The sequence below is a fragment of the Misgurnus anguillicaudatus genome, chromosome 11, assembly GCF_027580225.2.
Source record: "Misgurnus anguillicaudatus chromosome 11, ASM2758022v2, whole genome shotgun sequence".
Classification (NCBI taxonomy): domain Eukaryota; kingdom Metazoa; phylum Chordata; class Actinopteri; order Cypriniformes; family Cobitidae; genus Misgurnus; species Misgurnus anguillicaudatus.
This window is the reverse complement of record NC_073347.2, coordinates 9,408,542-9,431,617: the sequence shown is the minus strand read 5'-3', so window position 1 is coordinate 9,431,617 and position 23,076 is coordinate 9,408,542. Positions and strand designations below refer to the sequence as shown.

Genomic DNA, 23,076 nt, shown 5'->3' with positions numbered 1-23,076 from the left:
TACAGTTTGTTGGACTACGTTCATTCATGCTTTAGACTCAAATATAGAGCGGAAGTGCGGTTGTGAGGTATCTGAAAAAATAGTTCCACTATAGCAAATAACAGGGATTGAAATCATACATTGCTCCAATATATTTGTTTTTAATCATCAACGAACACCACAAACCACTCGGTGAGTAGTACAGTTTTGAAAATGAACGTTAAGTGTCGTTTTAATGACATGTTTGTGCATGGTCATTGACTTCCATTCTGAAGCAGTCAAGAGACGCTTCTAAATGAGTCGAAAACTCAAGACACGACCCATTGTCAAAATTTCTGTGTCCATCACTGTAGTTCATCCAAAACAAACCAGAAATGAGACTCATAGTGTTAAACCGGAATTATCCTTTAAGTACCTCTTGAGTAGTATTACATCCTTCATATCTCTGAAAATACTTTATTTTTCATCAGATGTATATAAGACAGATCAGCTCTAGCAAATATTTTTGTAAAAACATGAAATCCCAGAGGGAGGGGTGAGTCACAGGCAAGCAACACACACAAAACATTATCCCACTATCTCTGGATAACTTATAAATCACTACATGTTCGTGTCGTTCACATTATATGCACTTATGTGCCAATTTCCATCATAACCCTGTGACTTATGACCTGGTTGGGACTTTTTAAAAACAAACACACACGCAAAACTAGGCTGCTACACCGGATAAACAAACTATATCCATTGTTCCCAGAAGACTGGCTTACTTGGAAAGGTGAACATGGCTTTCCTCTCCTTACATCCAAAAACACACTTCTTCTTTTGTGCCATTGTTGAGTCTTGATATAAAACAAAGCTTTATGCAGTGATGCCTTTGACTTCTACTCGGAGGAACAATGCTAATGAGCGTCCTTGTTCACTCTCACTCTTGGCGCTTTTCCATTGCATAGTACCCCAGGGATAAGGTCATGTCAGCTCACCTTATTTTGGCTTGGTAAGCTTTACCATTGAGATTGGTATCACTTCAGAGTGAGAGGGATTGTAGGTGTGTCTTTATATTTGCGCTGGCTACTGCTGTGACATCATACAAAAAGTGGGAGGATCGTTGGAATGCAGTGTTTCCCATACATTCATTTATTTCATTAATAGGTCTATTTGTTTATAATTATTAGGTTCCATTTAGGTGCCGATGGTAGGCTACTTGAATAGCGCAAAACAAAGCGCACTTTAGCCTGTTTCATTAGCACATTCATGACACTGTTGTGATGTTGAGAGGAGGGCTGTGCCGATACATTGCGTTCCCCATAAAAAAAAATCTGCCTGAAATTGATTCTGAATTGCAAGGCTCAGATTCTGGGCTCTATCTTACACCCGGCGCAATGCAGTGCAATGCGTGACGCAAGTGTCTTTTGCTATTTTACACCCTGCGCAATTATAATTTTCACGTTTAGCGCCGCGTTGTTTAAAAAGCAAATGCATGGGCGTTCTGGTCTGAAAACGAGGTGTGTTCAGGCGCATTGTTGGCACGTTGCTATTTTGAGGCAACTAAAATAGACTACGCCATTGACCAACAAAAACCTGCTCTAAAGTTTAAAGTCAATGGCGCAATTTGTTTTTTGATATTTAAAGAGCGTATTAGTATTATGCGCCTAAACGGGACAACAACGCGGGTTTGCTTAACACACACATGAATGCACAGCAGCACAAAAACGCTTTTAAATTGAAAGGTTTAGAAAGATTAAAGGATTGAATATAAAAGATTATTATTGAGCCTGTTGGACATAAATGAGGACCAATTATGAGACGTTAGAAGGCGCAAAGAGCTGCTTCACCTGCAGCCTGGTTAGTAAATAAATGCTTTGCTTTAAACAAATGCATCTGTTTTTAAATTATATCTTTTTTTTAAATGCTACCTCACGGATTAATTGTATATGATGACTCTGTACCTGTGGATATGATGAGATGAGAAACATTTTTAAGTAATACTTAAAAATAACTGACGCTGTCCAATTGCTGAAACGCGCGGAGAGCCGTTTGTGAATTCTTTATCTCCTGTTTGTTACAAATAAAGTATTTTTACAGTACAAACCTTTTCTTACATACTTGTAAATTATTTTTTGATGATATTGGATAGCCATACATTTAAAGCAATTAAAAGCCTGCTTTTTTAGTTCCATGACTAAAAGAACATGGGTTAAAAAGGTTTTAATGTAAAAATAACAATTTCAATACAAGTGAAAAACAACACAATTATTTAACATTATATCTTCTTCCTTTGCTTAGTTTTTCAGTTTGCAAAGTTTATCATCTAAACAGGGATTAAACATAGCGCCAGCGCAACAGGCTTTTAAAGGGGATGAGAGCTGAGACTGTCATTGGTTTATTGCACGTTACGCCCAAAATAGTCCCATTAATCATTAAATAAATAGGATCAACCCTTTTCGAACATGCGCTCAGCACACAAACCATTTTTCCCGTCGTTAAATGAGCAAAAGTGGATTCGGACACCTCCATTTAGACGTTGCGCTGTGCGCTTTAGACAATGTGCTTAGATTGTTAAAATAGGGCCCTCTGTGTTTCATGCACAGCTTGTGCGTGTACTACGGCTCTGTGATCAGTCCTTATCAATCTAAAATCACTATGAGTTTCTGTCACACGCTAAACTGCTTTTTGACATTTTGAATTTGTTTAGCATGAGGATTACAACTCTTATTAAACTGTGTTAATATTCAGAATGCATGAAATAGCATTAAAGGTCACTTCTTCCTGATACCATTTTTTAAACCCTAGTTTAATGTTGCTATAATAGCATAAATAATACTTGTAAAATGATACAGCTCAAAGTTCACTGCCAGGCGATATATTTTCTTCAATAGAATTCCTCTTAAAAAGCCTACAACGAACGGTCGGTTTGGACTAAAGCCCTCTATTTCCTGCTTTAATGACGTCAGTAAAACAGTTCGTTGACTAAACTCCGCCCACATGAATACGTCAGTCACCAGCTTTGGCTCAAACGGCTCTGCTAAGTTAAGCTGCTATCAAATCACAACACACTAAACAAACTACACAATCAGAACTCGATACGTATTTCTGAAGGAGGGACTTCACATAACAAGGAAGACATCAGCCTGTTTGAGGACAGTGAAAACAGCGCTATACAGATAAGTAAATTGTGTGAAAAATACCACGTTTGGAGCTTTAAATCCCCCCTTTAATATCACTGTACACACCAAAAAACAGACAAGATATTTTTAAGTCACATGACTTTTTATTTTCATATAAAAATATTACTCTCATTAGCATCAATGTCATTATATATACAGCACAAGCATAAGACTCATAAGAAAACATTTACATTTTATCTCAGTGCTTTCTTTGAAAGCAGAATCTTCTTCACCTGTCACGTAATAGATTTTACATTTCCTTGGGAAACTTTCACTATTACACCGAAGGAGACTGATCGACTAACCATCATCTACAACTGAAGTACCACAATAAACCCTGTCAGATGTGTCTGAAATAAAACAAGGTTGCATGACAATAATAGATTAAACAATACTGTTTCTTTGATTGTAATGGCAAATGCATTTGCAGATTTCAACAAGCCTAATTCTTGATTGAAAAAAGATTTCACAATTTGAAAAGGAAGTGTTTACATTCATTAAACTAATAAATTACTTGTGGACGCATCGATTGATGAAAGAACTTAAGCAGTTATATTAAAAAAGAAGATTTAAAAAATCAAACAGAAAGCTTTTAAAAGCTTAACAAATAGACCCTGTTTCACATAAAAAAATAAAAGTGCTGAATAACAGACAAAATAAAGGATGATTCTGTGTGGGCATGAACAGCAACAACACATGAATGAAAGATTGAGAGAACGAAGTGAGAGAGATATTGACAGGAGATCTCATTAAATACACACACATGCACTCTGAAATCCTAATGTTATCTTGTATCCTGCCACAACAAGTACAAAATACCACTCTCTGCATCTCTGCCAAATACGAACACATTCACAGTCTCTCGGGAAAAGAGACGGACGTCCAATCCCTGGTTCAGAGGCAGTATTGCACTTTGGTTGGCTGTGATCTTTGATCCCTGAGAGATGCTTTCTCTTCAGATGTGAGCGACAGCATTCAGAGTGTCTTCAGATGATGTCTGCTCCTCCTTTCTCTCACATTTCAGCTCCCAGACGTTCCCAGTCGTACGTAGGTGAGTTTACCTGGAGCTTCTGTCACGCTGGCCGCGCTGGTTTTAAAGACTACTAGCTGATGACCTGCAGAGATTGAAAACAGGTTGTGATAGAGTGAACTGGAAAATCGATTTCCATTCTGGAAAAGTTTTAAAACCATTACCTGTCCAAGTGCTCTGATTGGTCATCACAAAGGCTCGGCATTGGGCGTGGCTCTCACACACGTCAATAGCTTCTTCGGCACTGAAGACCGACAGCATGCATCCATCGTGCTGATAGGACGGCCAGCAGCGGTAGTTCTCAGCTGCTATTGAGGCGTTTGAAATGCGTTTGTACTCTGTCGAGAGAGAGAAAGATGCATTTCTATGATATTGGGTTTATATAAAAAAATCATACTAAATTCATAAAAAGTTGAATTCAGGGGTTAACACTGTGTAACCAGCTCCATCATTGTTAACACATTGGGCCGGTCTATATTTTGACAGGGGGCGGGATGGAGGGCATTGTTAACGTGAGCCTGACATGGGTCCTCTGATTCCTCTCTTATCTTCTGGTTCTTCAGAAACTCATTCCAACACACATACGAGTTTGACGGCACTCAACGTGGCCCCCACAAAACATGCCCCCTTCACCGAGCAACCAAAGCCAGAGAAAGGCCAACAGAATAAGGTCAGAGTTAAAAAGAAAGACAGATAAACACGCAGAGATGTGACGAGTGACGACCAAAAGAAAACTAAACTAACAATGCGCCTCCCCTTGTCTTCGTCTGGCCACGCCCACTTATTCTGCACTTCTTTCTCTTAGGATTTACCACTGCTGTGAGCACATTAACAATGCAGTACGTCGCTAGTCATTGCAAAAAAAATACAACTTCAAAATGTTCTACCAACAAAGGAAATAAAGTAACATTTTTAGTAGTATGTCATTTTATTTTTATTTTATTTAGATTTTAGTTTAAACATGATTGCTAACAAAGATTATTTTGTTGACTGGATTTAAATACTTGAGTGTTAAATAAAAAGTCAAAATTACGATTTAAAGTTAAATAAAAACAAAATTCTTTCAGTTGGATGAATTTGTCTTTTTAAATTGATAAGCAAAGAAAATCAGCATTGCATTAACGAACAAAGTTTAAGCCTGGAGTACAGTCAGTGAACGCGAATGTATGAACGCACAGCCTTGCAAAGTATAGTTTTTTGACTATCTCCTGGGCTACACAATACATTCTCCCGTAGGCACATATGCAACTTACACATACAATGTACGCAGAGTTCGAAAAGTCCGGTGGTGGGCATACAATACGTATGCACTCTTGTGATGACGAACATTGCGTCATGCGCACTGTACATGGACCATCGTGTATGCCTAAAAACTTAGATTGGATTAACATAGAAAAAATTGAGACAACTCAAAAATCTTTTTTTGTGTCTTGTAAACGTTCTTATTTAAAACTATTCATCTATTACAGTCTAGAATCTTGGTTTTATAACGATCCTACACACCAAACACAAAGTGTATTCGTATTGCGTTCCTCAATCAATATTCCTCGCTAGATTTAACGTTGGGTCAGGCAAATTTTTCACTCAAGTTGAATTTTTTCTACTTGCACGGAAGACGCGTATAAGGCGAATAGCACGTTTACACGGAAATCGCACCACCCAATTTGCGTCATCCGCATCACCCGCCGCGAATTTGCTCCTTAAGCCCAATTTATAGTCGTGCGTAAGCTCTGCGCCGTAGCTACGTCGTAGGTTATCCGTAGCCTGTGCGTAGCTCTGCATAGCCTCACGTGCACCTCGCCAGATTTTTAACAGCGCGTTAGATCTACGCGGACCGCAAGCGCTGTGATTGGTCCACCAGAACCCCTCCAGTCAGGTAAAAAAAAACTGCTTCATAGGTGTTTCTGTTTGTGACGGTGAAAACAAAGATGAGCCAAGTTGAGGAGTGTTTTAACTCAAACTACATCAAAAGTCGTTGTTAATTTACTTCCATCATTGCTGGACTTCTCAAATAATACACAACAAGTTGCTGTTTCTTCTTCGTTTGTGGGTTAACTTGCCAAGCGTCTTCTTCTCTGATGGTCGCGCAGCTACTGTGGTTACACGTGTGGATACTGCCTACCAATGGCCTGCGCGTGTGTTTGCACATCGACGCGGACGACGACGCAAAAGTATAAATGAAAACCGACGCAGAACCTACGCCGTCGCGGCTACCCCGTAGGACCTACGCACAACTAAAACGAGCCCTTTATTGTGTCTTTGCATTTACTTTTTATGTTATCTATTCGCGCAAACCGTTGAATTTGCGTTTTGTTTGTACGCCCCATAATACCTAACGTCACACTTCAAAACCCAACTACCAGGGCCATTTTAGAAATGTTGGCTGACATTATGTACAAATATTCTTAAAATATCACAACATAACATCTGTATGTCATTTAAAAAAATACTTTTTTTGCTAAGAAAATTCACACCATTTGCTAACCAGACATGACACGTGTGAAATTGCGATATGACCGTCTTAGCCAGTAAGAAAATATTTGATATACAGCAGGGAACAGCGGTGGGCGGAGCTACTTGGCACAACACAATGTACTGCCGCGCGCAGCGGATGATTGGGACACACAGTGATAGAAACATGCAAGAGATCGACTTTCAATCATATTAAAGTCTAATCATTTACACAGACAAGAGTTCAGTCCTCTGAAACATCAAGACTAACTAATGAGAAGAGACTTCGGTAAATCTGCCAAAATTCTCCTCACAGCAGCGATGATAGCCAGATCGTAATAGCTGGACCTCTTATTAAGAGTGCTTTTGTCATAAAAAGCACAGCTGCCTGTTTCTCATCTCTGGTCATGTATCAAATCAGCGTTACAAGACAGGATTCATATTAACACAACATACTGCACACACTGTAACACTGAACATATGACATTATGATATTGAAAAAGGGCAGATGTGCTCTTTTAGATCAAAGCGAGAACAAATGCCTGTTTGAATTCATCAGTGAGAAACTTCATTTGATGTAACCAGATGAACTAGTCTGAAACACAAAATAAACGCACATGGCTTCGTTCATGACTATTAGTAATGTGACTATTAATAAAGCAGAACTATTGTTTCCTTCCACTGTCAATGCCAACAGTTTGTAGATTGTGTATTTTGTGGTGGGCTGAATTGTTTATCTTTGCACTTCGGTTAAGCTCCCAGGTGCAGCTGCATGAATTTTAGGCATTTACAAAAATAGCAAACATAGGAAAATCAAACATTCCACCCTTTACATTTATCCATGTAAGAAAACTCTCACTTTTCGCAAAAATGCGTTGTCTTTTGACCCAGCAAGCAAATTTGTGTCATTTACTTATAAGTTCTCATTTGAATGGTTGCAGGACAATTTGGCCAACAAAGAGAAAACAGCAACTGCTGGTCAACCACACTCGAATTCAAGTCAAAATCCCATGCCCACTTTTACGCTGTGATGTTTGGAAACGGAATTGCGATGGATTGGTGGTCATGGCCTTTGGTGAGACTGGCATAAATGTGGCCAATGTGGTCATGTATTCTTCTCAGTGTGTCCACTTCCTAGACTTTTTTGGTGAGATGTCAAAATGGCTGCGCTGCATAGTTTGAATAGTGTGGCGTTTTGGATTTTAGGCTTTCCTGGTTTGGGGGCACCTGGACACCTTTGCTGTCCAGAATTCCATTTTTACACATATATGGAGATTCCACTGCACCACCCAAATAATTACATTGGATAAAACTAAGATTTATCCTCTGAATTTTGTTAGTTTCAGAGATTTATACATCATATGTATATAATAAATAAATAAGCTTTCCATTAAAGTATTGGACAATGGCTGATCTATTTGAAAATCTGGAATCTGAGGGTGCAAAAAATCTAATGCTGAGTCCCAATTCACCTACTTATAGTACGACCTAAAAGTATGTACTGTTTTTGTGAGGAAAATGTACATACTTTTGAGTGTGTAGCAAAAGAGTATGCACATACTTCGATGACGTCATGCAACGTGAACGAAAACGTGGTTGCCTAGTTACACACACCACTACTGTTAACAATTATTTCATTCATTCTTATAACTTATGTCAAATATAATTTTATTTACTATTCCCAGCTTTTTTTCTTGTCTTTTTTTTCACAATACATTTTACAATAGCCTACATCAGGGGTCGGCAAGTAACTTTGGCCGCGGGCCAATATTTTTTTTAGCCAGTAGATGGCGGGCCAACTGTTGTTGGCACACATACGTCTTATTTTGAATTAGCCTAGTGTAGGCTATTTGATGTTTTGTCAAGAAACATTGTCTTTATTTCCTATTTAAAAGACGAAAGACGGCATTAAAAATTGCTAAAAACATGGTAATGGGTCTGTGTATCATTCGTTCAATCGTTTTTTTTTTTCAAATTAAAAACAAAAATGAAAAAATTAACCACCACGGGTTTTCTGATTGTGTGCTCAGATAAAAAAATGTATTACTGGATTAGACATTTTTTTTATTTAACTCCTTTATAGGCATAATATATCAATGAAATCATTTTAAACAGATCAAGTACTATAGTGGTAATATTACAGGCATTTATGCTCTCATGAAATACTCTTACAGTCCGACTTTTGAACTATTCCTTTTTTTATTAATATTTATCCGGGACACACACATACACACCTAAGGTTTAAGGAGGTCTCCGCTGGACTGTTTTTTGTCCAGCTCCGACAAGGTTCTATTCATACATTCATACACTTTGTGTTCACCCGCTTTATTTCCCGACCTGACGGGTCCGCAAAACTTAACGTCACGTTTCCAGAATCTCACATTCAAATGTCTCTAACGAAAAGAGACAGATAATTTTAAATGTTATACAAATTGTGTTCGTGCCAATAAAAATATTATTTTAACATTTTTTTCATTGTATTTATAATGAAATATAAATAATAAATTAAATAGGACAAAGCCTCTCACTCAAATTTCTCACCATCATAAACCGAGTTGGTTGCGGAGTTGCTGTTCAAATTGCTGAACATCCTCCTTTGCCAAATTTATAACCTTTTAAACGGAGGTAAAGATCAAAGAACTATGCGTTAGGAAAATTAATAATGGCTTTATTTTAATAGACATGTAAAACCATATTTTGGCGGATTACTTTCATTTTTTTAACGAATTTACCTGCCCATGTAGTCTTAATAATTAACGGTAAAAGAACTGGACTTGCTGTTTTCGAAGGCAGGTCGAACCTTAGGTCGGGCTCGAGCCCCAAGTTCAAGTAGCAGAAAACAACAGTATTCCTTTCAAATCTACTTTAAAAGTGTATTAGTTAAAATATTATTGCAGTAAAAGAGTTTATTTTTATCATATTTTGTAGTGGTTTCTAAAAGCCAGCAATTACTTTTCAGTAATTTGCAATGTCACGGAGTTTAACGTCTTCACGCGTGATGAATTGACATGATTTACGAGGTAAATTTCCAAATGATTCATGAAGTCTTACCTCTGCAATTATTTGATCGATTGTGTTTTAGAAGTATGCTCAAACTCTAATGACAGTTATGATCGCGGATGCGCTGGTAGAGAAAGAGAACGAGAAAAAGCGGCCCGTTAAGATAGCTATTATACGCATTTTTTTCAGGACATTCTTGCTATTTGTCAGTGTGTTATACGCGAATAAATAATAATGAAAAAAGTTCAAAAGTCGGACTGTAAGCGAATGAGACTTACAGGAAAGCATGGTTGCTATTCAAACCCTTATTAAAACCCTTATTAAAATGTAATCTGTTAGTACCTGATCTGTTTAAATTTATTTCATTGGTATATGTCTGCTAAGGTGTTCAATCAAAATTTGTCCGAACCCGTTTTCATTCATTTTTTTATTTTTGATCTGAGCGCACATTCAGAAAACGAGTCGTTTGATTTTAGTTCAGGAAATAAATAATAGAAAAACAAGTCGTTTTTCTTTATTTTCTTTTTGGTTTTGATTTGAAAAAACGAATGAAGGAATGATACACGGGGCCATTTTTGTAAACTGTTATTGTAAAATAAAAAAGTCTGATTAAAAAAAAATTAAAAAACGGATTTCAAATTAATCCGGCGGGCCAGAAAATATTGCTGGCGGGCCACTTTTGGCCCGCGGGCCGCCTGTTGCCGACCCCTGGCCTACTTTGTGTTCTACCAAGTTGAGGAGTGAAGCAGAGCGTCATTAGAACCAAACGCAGGTCGTTTGTGAGGCGGCTGGTTCTGACGTTCATGTGCAATGTGTGTAATGAAAGCTACTTTAAAGTCAAAATATTAAAAAGTTTATAGTATAACTACCGTTTAATGTATTTATACTTAATTTAATACTTATATATAACTCAAAAATACCCAGATGAAAATGAACCATGCTTTTACTACAGTAAAAGTGTAGTAACCATGTTTCTTTCATTGGACTAATAAAGTTAACATTTGTACAGCCACAGTATTACTATAAATAAGCAAGAGGGTCAGTGTGGTTAATCTCCTCCCTACCGCACGCAATGGGTTGTGGGCAATATTCGCCGTTAGAGTGTGCATTGATCTGCACTTCGAATTCTAACCGGAATTAGTAGACCATCCGGGTATCTTTGCGATACTCATTTCAACATACTACGATTTGGGACGTACTGATTCTAGTTTCGAATACTATTTAGGACGGATAGTATGCGAATTGGGACTCAGCATAAATATTGAGAAAATCTCATTTAAAGTTGTCCAAATGAAGTCCTTAGCAACCCCAGTTTACTAGCAATAAATATTTTTTATATATTTACGGTTGGAAATTTACAACATATCTCAGTGACATCTACATAAAAATCAATATTTTTTATCCATACAATGTATTTTTGGCTGTAGCTACACATATACCCGTGAGACTTATGACTTATGGTTTCGTGTTACAGGGTCACAATTTGGAAAAAAAATGTCCAAAATAAAATTTCATGACTGGTAAAAATGATATATGGCCAAGTAGTTTTCTCCAATAGTTTGTTTTCGTCAGAAAGTTCATTTTATACCCTCCTTGTAACATAAACCCTAAGCCTCCTAATGGGCCCATAAGTTGACAATCACAGTACTGTGTCAATGGGCATGATGAAAGGAGGGCAGCTTTTTTAAAGACCTAAGCTAACTGTCTGCTACAAATGTCAAACTGCTCGATCATAAACGTTTGAGTCTCCTAGGGATATGGCTGAATGGGTTTCTTTTCAAAAGTAAAGGGGCTCTGAAAGAAGGTCACTGGGTAGGCTGCCTCAGATGAAGTCTTCTCTGATGACTTTAAAGGGCCCATATCATGAAAATCTGACTTTTGCGATGTTTAAGTGCTATAATTGGGTCCCCAGTGCTTCTATCAACCTACAAAGTGTGAAAAAGAACAACCCAGTACCTCAGTTTTGGTAAAAATTAGGTCATTTTATCAGTTTGTTTGCATGTTAAAGGAATAGTCTAATCATTTTCAATATTAAAATATGTTATTACCTTAACTAAGAATTGTTGATACATCCCTCTATCATCTGTGTGCGTGCACGTAAGCGCTGGAGCGCGCTGCGACGCTTCAATAGCATTTAGCTTAGCCCCATTCATTCAATGGTACCATTTAGAGATAAAGTTAGAAGTGACCAAACACATCAACGTTTTTCCTATTTAAGACGAGTAGTTATACGAGCAAGTTTGGTGGTACAAAATAAAACGTAGCGCTTTTCTAAGCGGATTTAATAGAGGAACTATATTGTATGGGTAATAGCACTTTTGGGAGTACTTCGACTCGCCTGAAAAGTCCGCTCCCCTTCTCACTCTCATAATGGGAGAGGGAGGGTGTTACTGCGCCGAGTCGAAGTACTCCCCCGAAGTACTTTAACACGTTATAATAAATTATCTTTGGGGTATTTTGAACTAAAACTTCACATATGTACTCTGGGGACACCAAAGATTTATTTGACATCTTAAAAAGTCTTGTGAAATGTCCCCTTTAATGTCTTCAGCTTGCACGTGGCAGAAAACTGGGCTGAGTGAGAAGCTAGTAAATAAGAACCACTTTATTGCCCTAATTAATGCTTCATGAAGCTCTCGCTTTCTGTGAATGCAAGATGCAGAAGAAATGAGATAGAGGTGAGGTAGCCAAAGGCATGCTGGGATTTTAATGTGCGTTGGCCAGGAGAGTTTTCCAGGGAAGCCCTGATGATATACATGCCAACTAACAGATGACCCTGTTTTACAGGAATACCTAAAATGCCTACTCAGTCATAGTTAACCAATAGAGCACAGTTATACAACAGGCCACAATTACATTTTCTGTATTTTCTGGACTATGAGTAACTCCGGAGTATAAGTCGCATCAGTCAACAATGCGTTTTGAAGAGAAAAAACATATGTAAGTCGCGTTTATTTAGAAAATCATTTCATGAAATCCAAGCCGAAGAACAGACAATTAATCTGGAAAGGCAAGTTTTTCAACTAAACACTAGCACAGAACAGTAGACTGAATAGATGTCTGTACGTTAACGTAACATTATCAGTTATTTACACGATACACAATAGCATACAAAACATATTTGGAAGGCTGAATAGGCTAAATTAACACAACAAGCCAAATCAAGTTCAAAAAGGTCCCGAAGTCATTCCACATCACTGAATCCATCAAATTACATAAATACAGGAGCAGCATAGAGCGGACTCTCGCGGCTGTAGACAGTAATGGTTTCTCTTGCTTCATATGAAATAATTTTGACGTATAAGTCGCACCTGAACTTAAAGGAACATTATGTAAGAAATGTATATCAATTAATCATAAAATGGCCCTGATATGTCACTAGACAGTACGAAATAATGTTCATTTCAAATACTTATATCACTGACAACAGTGGTCCGGCCAGGATATTGTCATTTTAAAAGTGGAGTTGCAGCCCTGAACTGATGTTTATGTTGTCATTTTGTGTATTGGCCACCAGTTGTGTGATTGCAGTACCAGTTTTAGCCAAAATCCTACATACTGTTCCTTTAAGTTCCAGGACCGGCCAAACTATAAAAAAAGTGTGACTTATTGTCCGGAAAATATGGTAATCAGCTTGACTCATATATTGGTCTATCATTATTAAATATCCACAAATGTCTCTTTATTTGACCCAAGCAAAGAAAAAGTTGTGATTTTACATTTATTTTGTTGTGTAAGTGTGTGTTAGTACATGTTAATGATCTGCAAAGTTACAAATCCCAAAGTCCACAATGAGCCAAGTTATGGTCTCCAAATGAAATCTCTTTTCTTGGACTACAATAAACGCAAGGATTGTAGTCATCAGTTTACTTTCATACCGACTCAAGTCATAGACTTAATGCAGATTTTTATAAGTCTTTCTTGCTCTGTGCTTTGGTACCCCCTTAAAAATGCACTGGGGTCTGAAGGAAACAGAAGTGGCTTTGATTTTCCAAATATGGTAAGGAGCGTAACATTTTCGTAATACATTTGAGGTATTCGTCCAATCACAATGCACTGGATAGCTGGCCAATCAGAGCACACCACGCTTTTCAGAAAGATGAGCTTTTTACAATTCAGAAAGGCGGGGCATAGAGGAGCTACATTAATGTGGAAAATAATGTTTTTAACCATAAACCACGAGAACACATTGCATTACACAAACTATACAAAATAATGTCTTTTTAGCAAACTATAAAAAGCATATGGCTCATTTAAAATGTAACAGCATGCATATTTTCTGATTAGTAAATGTACACAGTGTTTGCTGAAAGGCTGTAAAGAGTTAAATGGCACTGTAAAAGATGGCCCTCGCTTGCTTAACACACCCATCAGTCAACAAGTGTCTATATCTGCTTTAGACTGCCAATGAAGCATGAAGAAGAGAAGAAGGGATAACATAGAAAAACATAGAGGAAAGGGAGTGAAAACAGGGGTTGAGACAGAAGGAAAGTGAGTGAGGTGTTTCTCCGTGTAAAATGATTGTTTTGTCAGCCGGTTCTTTCTAACAGCCCCTCTCCTAACCAGTTATACTGTATAAACTCTTATCTACTACATCTCCTCTCTTTTGTCCTCACATGCTCACACAAAATGTCTTCTTTTACTTTCTATTCTGTCTGTTTAATTCTGTTGAGATTTGTGCTAGAATTGAGCATCTTGTTGACTTGAAGTACTGACGGACTGATCATGTCGCCAGCACGAAACCCTGAATTTTTACGACACACGTTACAAATTGGATATGATTTACTCAAAAAATGTATGCCAGAAACAAACAGTATTGGTCATAATTTTAATTGTAAATCTTGACTGCACGACCTGATTTGTATATTTCTATACTGCTAATGAAAAATACCACTTTAAGGTTATATATTCATTTAGCTATTTTATGAGGCGAAAGGCCATAGAAGAGCCACAGAAAATGCTGGGAAATCTAGTTTTCATTTGTGTTGGCCTAAGACCAAATGGCTCATTTAAAGGCTTATTTGAGCTAAGTTATGAACCATGCAATGATATCAGGATGTGACTCGGTCACTTACCTGTTTTGTGTGTTTGTGTGTTATTTTTGAGGTAATATCCATTCTTGTACATATCCAACACTTTTTCGAGATGAACCAAAGTTTCGTCTGTGCCCCAAATCAGCTCTCCTGAAACACAAACACACAGAATAAATAACAATGAAATATCACCACTAATATTCTGTGTAATAAGAAAACATGACCCTAAAATGTCTCTTGAACGATGCTGAAGTGGGCGTTTCATGATGTGAAATAGAAAAGATAAAATCTGAGCCCACCCACGCTACCTGCGGTGTCACGGACTGTTGTGTCCCAGAAAAAACACGATTTCAGACGCTATCTGACGTGCCATTACACTGATAAACAGGACGATAAAACTACCAGACTAAGGAATTATGAAGAAGGCATGATGGGAAGAATGGGAAGAGTTTTTTGTGGAGAAGCATTTGGAAATCTAAAGGCAGTTTAGGAATTGAGAGAGTATAATACAATAGTATGCCTTGCTGGTATCTGGTTTTACATGGTTACTGGACCAAATTGGTCAAAGGCCGTCAGTTGGTCTAAGCTGGTCTACATTTACATTTATGCATTTGTTTCACAGTCACATGATCAAACTCATGACCTTTTGCGCAGCTAATGCAAGACTCTACCAATTACAGGAAACTACAGGAACCTGCAGGTAAAACCATTTTCTCTATCTGGACCACCAGCTATGTACATAACCTTGGACCACCAAAAAATAAAGCTATCGAAGCCAAATCTAGTCACAAATATCTACTTTAAACTGAAAATTTCCATTAATGATGAGAGCAGAAGCTAAATAGACCTTAATGGTACATTCACACGGGGCGGAAGCGTTAACGCTTGACAGAAGGCGTGTCTGAAGCGTAGACAACAGCCAATTACAGTGGCCGCAACACTTGCATTAAAGTTATTGGCGGGCTCTGCGCTAGGTTATTTGTATAAGGCGATCTGATTGGCTGACGCACGCACTGGCACTTGAAAAGTTGAGTAATGTTTAAATTCTGCGGTGAGCAATGGCAGTGACGCGAGACTGATGGATCCACAATTCAGTTTGGCAACCTATGACGTCACCCATTAAAAGTATATGATAAGCGTTAACGCTTACGTCCCGTAAGTGAAACCACACTCACCTGTAGAGTTTACGATTTTGTCCAAAAAGGGCCGCAGAGCTGTGGGCGCACTGTGAGGTAACAAGTATGTGAAGAAAAATCTAGAAAAAATAAAAAAGCCACGTCAGCACATCGTTGCGCCTTCAACACCCCAAAATACACAAATAAAGCACAAGTCGTTTGAAATTGCTCACCTGTAAGCATTGTAGAGGTTTCTCTTTTCATTCATTTCCTGACAGCGCCCCTTGTGGCAGGAAAGAGTGAAGTTGCGGGCAGGGAACTCCATGAGACAATCGGATGGAGACGATGGTGAGCAAGGTGTCTCCTCAACGCTGGCGTCATCCAGGTCGGTCACTTTCAACACTCCCTCCACCAGCACGAACTGTCGCGGCCTGAAGTCCAACAGCGTGACGGACCCGAGCGGGGAGTGAGATAAATAATGGAGCAGCCTCATCAGACTTAAACAGATTCTGTAGATAAAAATATGAAATAAGGAAGTCAATATCCTGAAACTAGAAACTTTATAATTTACAGTAGTTATATATTTAAAAAGACCAAATAGATTGACATATTGCAATGAGCAGCACTTCCATTTCGAGGATCTCTCTGCTTTGACTTTTTAAGATCTTTGAAGTAATACCCTAATATTTCCAAATTATCAATGATCATGAGAACCCTGATTATCCCCAAAATCGATTATGAGAGCATTTTTTGGGGGGTACCAGCAGTGGTGCCCTAAATGGGGTATGTGTCTCTTTAGGGTTCGAAGGCCTCTCTATATGGTTACCCTTCGGCCCACTTGAGTGTGCGATCACCCATGTGTACATATGAGTACGTTTCTTGATAATTATCCCTTTTATTGTGCACGACGGTATGAGGCTGAAGTTCCTGCAGCTGGTGTATGTACATGGGGACGCCTCACATTCGGGCAACACCTACGTCTAGTGACAGAGTTCAGAGGATTAGATGGGCGTAGGGAAAGGAGAGGAGCAAGGAGACGAAGAAAGCAGCGAGGAGAGGAGGAGGGAGGCATGAAAGAGAAGCAAACATAGAGGAGATGAGGGGGCGGAGGATACACTGCCCGTGCCTTTCACAACAGACAAAAGCTGCTCTTAATACACTCCGGATTAGCAGCTACTGGGAAAGGTCAGCCCCCCGTGCATTGTGTGTCTGTGTGTGGGTTTGTGTCTTGCTTAACATAGCAGGTGACCAGTAGTTGTGTTTTTGTTTGTGACTGAATCAGCGGTTTTGACCCACACTTTTCTCCTCAGGTCTCTCTTTTTTGAAGCATGTACAGGTCTGACTGATGCTCAACACACCCTGTTTATTCTTTGGATGGTTCACCTAAGTAAACTGACTGATTTAAATACCGGATTCGCACAAAGACCCCTTGTATAACATGTAATATATGTCATATTTATAAATTAATATTTAAATATTATTTTTAACAATTAAATATTTGGCTAAATCTATTTGTAATACTCTGATACTGCTTGTGTTTATGATATAGCCTGGTTTAATTCAGTAGTTCTCAAACTGGGTCCGGGGCCCCGTGGGGGGCGTGAAATAAAGCCATGGGCCCCAGTTTTATAAAAAATTTAATACATTAATTCATCATAAATTCTGTGCAATCAAACCTCAGAAAAATACCAACCGACAGCACTAAAATGTATAATTTAATGTTTTAAGTTTGAGATTACTTTATGTCAATTTGAGAGTCACTGGTTTAATTTAGTGTATTTATTTATGAATTTTGTTTATTTGTGCTTTTGTTCAAGTTTATCGATAATAGTAGTAAGTGACAGTAATATGTAAAATAGCAGAAACTGATATTAACTCTTTCCCCGCCATTGACGAGATATCTCGTCAATCAAGAGAAAACGCTTCCCTGCCAATGACGAGTATTTCCGTCTTTCCGCAATACCGCTATTATCCACTAGGTGGCGCCCTTCCGCAACTTTTTAGTAAGTAGTAGTGCCCTCTGGCAAGCTGCTGCATGTCCGTGTCTGTTTTAAAGATCACTCTGAATGGGATCTCTATGAAAAGTCCGTCACAAAAATGGAATTATCTCTGCTTTTTGCTCAAAATGTGGTGTTTTTGCAGAAACCTACCCATATTCAAAAGCTGATTACAAAAGAACTGCTGAAGGTAGGATGAAACGGGTTTTTTTTGTTTGAGAGCAGAGGGTCTGTTCTTTAATTTGGTATATTGTATGTTTATATATTTGAAGAAGAACATTTTCTGGAAGGCATTAAACTTTTGTGAAAATCATGAAAAACGCTGGCGCTGGCTGGCAACTTTTTTTAAAAACGCTGGCGGTGAAAGAGTTAAATTAACCCCCCACACACTAACTTAGCGTTTCTAACATATGTTTTTTTTTTTTCGTTTTTTACGTATGTTTAGTTCTTCTTAGTGGTTTGGCTTTACTGTTGCTTAACTACAGAACTTAAAATGTGTAACTTGTTGCTTGGTTAGCTTGAAAGCTTTCTACACTGATCCATACATGGATTGGTCCCTAAGCCCAAATGTGAACGCAGACGTTTGAACGTGTGTCTGCCTGTCACGTGTGTTTTTTGCGGGTAAGGACGGGCGATTTCTGGCTCCCAGTCCTGTGGAGAGTAGAGCTGGTGAAGGACAGAGGGCATAAAAGTCTTCGTCAGCGTGCAGAGGAAATGGATCTGGACCTAAATGAGCTGTTTGGAAGTCAGTGGATTCGAACGCCTCCCTTGAGTCTATTAGTGCCTCATACGCAATTCAAATGTTACTAAAGCATTGCTGCAATGTTTCGCATGCATACAAAGGGAGAAAAGCCTCGAAAAGTGAGTATGAGGACAATGAGTAGGAGGGAGGCCAGTCTTAAATGGACACTCCACTCCTTGAAAATATGCTCATCTTCCAGCTCCCCTAGAGTTAAACATTTGATTTTTACAGTTTTGAAATCCATTCAACTGATCTCCGGGTCTGGCGCTAGCACTTTTAGCATAGCTTAGCACAATCCATTGAATCTGATTAGACCATTAGCATTTCGCTAAAAAATAGCCAAAGAGTTTCAGTATTTTTCCTATTTGAGGCTTGACTCTTCTGTAGTTGCATCATGTACTAAGACTGACGGAAAATTCAAAGCTGCGATTTTCTAGGCAGATATGGCTAGGAACTATAATCAATGACTTTGCTGATGTAACATGGCTGCAGCAGGCGCAATGATATTATGATTATTAAACTTGGTAACTTTCAATAGCAGGGGACTATTTTTGGGCACTGCAAAGTGGTACCGCCAGACCCGGAGATCAGCTGAATGGATTCCAAAACAGTAAAAATCAAATGCTTAACTCTATGGAGCCGGAAAATTAGCGTACTTTTTTAAGTGGAGTGTCCCTTTAAAGTCCCCTTGAAATCAAAACTGACAATTCTTACTTTTAATGGAACATTGCAGTGTTCATAAAAATAATGATCTGCCCCTTATAATCTTTAATCAAAATCTAAAAATGTACTCCTGCCTTTTTTGGTGATCCTTCTCTGATGACGTCAGCTTGACGGTTTGGACGGAGCATCCTACAACCTACAACTGTCAGTTTGCAGCGAGATCCATTTCTGATTGAGATGCCTATTTTTTCAGATACTTGTAGAGAATGGTTTACCAAAACTAAGTTACTGGGTTGATTTTTTTCACATTTTCTAAGTTGATAGAAGCACTGGGGACCCAATCATAGCACTTAAACATGGAAAAAGTCAGATTTTTATGATATGTTCATGTTTTTTTTTTTTAAGATCCTTGTTTACTCATTTTCAATTGCTGTTCTGCATTTACTATATATTATGTATGTGTGTTATGTATATGTCAGTATTAGACTCAGCATATGTATGAATGTGTAAAGTACTTATGCTTATGTTGTCTTACCACCTTATGGACAACATTTACACTATTCTGTCCTCTCATCCTGTACTGACGGACTCTAAGTTGTTGTATAAAAGCTTTTTTGGATCATGCTCATATTTATGTAAATAACATTGCAACTGATAAACCGAATATTGACTTCACTGACAAAAGGATCAGAATAACAGTGAAATGAAAACATTCTGTTTGACTGTAATGGATTAGAAGCTTCACAAAAGCGTTTTGGAGTATCCACTAGGTTACTTCATTGAAAACATCATAAAGATGTATAAATTATATAAGGACAATAATAAAATGTCTTAAAATAGAAAGCCAATAAAAGCCTCAAAAAGAAAAGAAAAGCCTATAAAAAAACATGACACAATCAGCCTCAGGAACAGTGCATTTACCAAACTTGATTCCTAGTCATTAAAAGGATTTCATTGTTCCAGACCACAAATTCAGAGAAATACCAGCATATCAGTCTAGAAACAACAGCCTAACAAATACTGAGGATTGAGTTATGGAAATGAAAGCCTGTACCGAACTGGAACCGCTCATGTTGAAAGTCTGTTGAAACTAAAGTACAGTTATGAATTGCTCTGCTGAAATACATACAGTTGTGTTGACGTGTAGATGAGTGTGGTGTGTTCCCTATTAAAGCTGGGGAATATTTACACTAGTGCCTTCACTATTGTGCTACGAGTGTGTTGGGCTGTTTCTGTGTTTGTGAATAAGTGTTTGGGTATGTAAGTATGTGGTTAGGTCAGAAAATACACTTCTGGGAATGGTTTTGGGTTTCGTGTGTGTGTGTATCAGCTGGAGTCCGCAGTTCTCTCAGTTTTAATGTTTAAGTCTATTTACGTTCATCTAAATCTGAGCTAAGCTATGTTTCGGTCCTTTAATTTGATTCGATTATATTACGTTTACGCATTTTGCAGGCACCTTTATTCAAAGTGACTTACAGTGCGTTACAGTGCGAGTGTTTTCCCTCGAACTCATGACCTTAAAGGGTTAGTTCACCCCAAAATTACAATATTATCATAACCAGTGTTGGGCAAGTCACTGAAAATTTGTAAGTAGTTACAGTTACTAGTTACTTCTTTTAAAAGTAATTGAATTACTCTAACAGTTATTGTATATCAAAAATAATTAGTTACTAGGAAAAGTAACTTTTAAGTTACTTTTATGTCTGGTTTTTAAATGTAAATATGAACAGTACTGAACAGTCAAACAATAAAATGATATGGATGGGCTATTTTACACATAACACCACATTCAGACAGCAAGCGATGTTATCGCTGTGTGTCCCCGTCTCTTTCAATGAGGCGTTTCTAAATCTGCTTGTCATATACAAATGAGTACCATCCACGCCAGTAACTGACGAGAGAAGGATGACGTGAACTCCACTGCTTTGTTCTCATTGGTAGTCGCTCCCGAAATTCGCTCGACATTTGCATAAAATCAAACTTTTCTTAACTTTCTCGCGTCGCTGGACACGCCCATACGGTCGCCAACGGTCACTTTCGGTCGTACCGCTGGAAGTCGCCCGGTTTCCATTGAAATGAATGAGATCGCGTCGCTCTGCTACTGCTGGTCGCTGGCTGTCTGAATTTGGGGTAAGTCTCATATATATCACATACTGTAGGAGCCTATTTTGCTTTATATTCAGCCTTTGAATATTTTTGTTAGAAATGATGTTAATATGTAAGCTTAGTTTATTTATGTATATAATTTAGACAAATATTCTGTATGTTTACATTGAAAATATATAATGTGTTAAAATTGTGTACTGTGTCTTTAAGAATTTGGTGACAATTGTGTCAACGTGTCATATTTTCTAAAATAAATTAAAATTTTTCTGATTCCATATTTATTTTAATAAGTCAGAAACGTCTGTGTTCTGATGACAGGACAATTATGGGTACTCTGAAGGTTAGACCGTCTCAATTCAGTTCTCTTCACGGACCTCTGAGCACCTTGAAAGACAGAGTGCTCACCTTTTAAGGTCGCGTGCTTAGTAGGTCGCAGCCCTTGAATTAGAACACAGCTTGTGAAGCTTGCGGCGGGTAGTGCGCTCTTTGGTCATATATTGTTTGTATATTTTTTATGTTTGATTTAAATGATACACAGGATTAAAGGACGATATTTAATCAGAAAACGGAGTATGTGGATTGTTTTGTCGGATACGGAGCGAATGTAAAACAAACCTGAAACTAAATGCGCACTCACACATACTATGGAGTTTTAACAGTTGTACAGCGTAGTGTGAATATTTTACTGGAAAACAAACAATCGCAAATCGTTCTCTTCCATAATAGCCGATGTAAACATCTAAGAATATATTAACATTTCTCAGATGTATTACTTTTGTGACTACAAATGCAATAATGGCAAAGATAATTTACAAACATGAGACCGGATTGAATTATGACTTACACACAAATTTTAAACGAAGGTATATTGTCCCGTTTAAATCTTTTATGCTCATTCTATATGCACTGTTGGCCATGATGAAGTTTAATGATTCATTGCGCCGCCCACCACGGTCCTGCGACATTAGATCAGACACGTCTTGTCTGCAAGTGTTATTTTTTACAAAACAGAGTAATGGGAGTAACAAATTTATTTAAATTTCAATAATTGTTATTGCGTTACTTGATTTAAAAAAATACTTTGTTACATGCTCGTTACTGCTAAAAGCAGTGGAATTACAGTAACGCGTTACTTTGTTATAGTTATAGTTTGATGTAGTAATTTGTGCATTTATAGGGGCTGTTTACGTATTGTTTACAATGTTTGCATAATGGCTTAAAAAAAGGAAAAAAAATAACGTTTCCAACTATGTCAGTAGTATGCACCGTAGTCTGCTCGTGGACGCACACTGAAGGACCAAGGAGGAGAAAAAATTGTTGAATAAAATGATTGATGATGTTTTGTTTTCTTTGCACACAAAATTGTTCTCATCGCTTCATAATATTATTATTTATTATTATTATTAAGTTATTTTTAACTTTATTGTGTTATCCTTGACAAATGTGTTATTTCACTTTTTGTCCAATAAATCAAATCAAAAATCACAAGCCTATCGGTTTTCATAAAAAATATCTAAAAATGTGTTTTGAAGACAATAAAAGCACGTGGTGGTTTAGAATGACACATGGGTAAGTGATGTATGATAAAATTGTAATTTTGGTGTCAACTAACTCTTTAACTGCCAACACAATGCTCTACCAGTTAAGCTACAGGATTTTAACACCAAAATATAACTTTCTGTGTGTATGTGCGGCATTTCCGATAAGAGTATGTGAGTGATGTGAAGCGTTAAATGAACAGGAAAGAGTTGGGAAATTTGTTACTCCATCCCACCCACAGACTCTGTTCTGGTGCG

At 37.9% G+C, this 23,076-nt stretch overlaps 1 protein-coding gene across 1 annotated transcript in view; it reads right to left on the bottom strand.

Annotated features, from left to right (window-relative positions):
- Positions 1 to 3,227: 3,227 nt before the first annotated feature.
- The window catches only part of pkdcca (protein kinase domain containing, cytoplasmic a), a 35,165-nt gene continuing 15,316 nt past the window's right edge, over positions 3,228 to 23,076 (bottom strand). The window contains exons 3-7 of the mRNA XM_073872982.1: positions 16,006 to 16,284; positions 15,833 to 15,912; positions 14,700 to 14,807; positions 4,338 to 4,511; positions 3,228 to 4,258 (exon numbers count right to left, since the gene is read on the bottom strand). Coding sequence (XP_073729083.1) covers positions 4,164 to 4,258; positions 4,338 to 4,511; positions 14,700 to 14,807; positions 15,833 to 15,912; positions 16,006 to 16,284 — 736 coding nt within the window. The 3' untranslated portion in view covers positions 3,228 to 4,163. The remainder of the gene's footprint in view (positions 4,259 to 4,337; positions 4,512 to 14,699; positions 14,808 to 15,832; positions 15,913 to 16,005; positions 16,285 to 23,076) is intronic.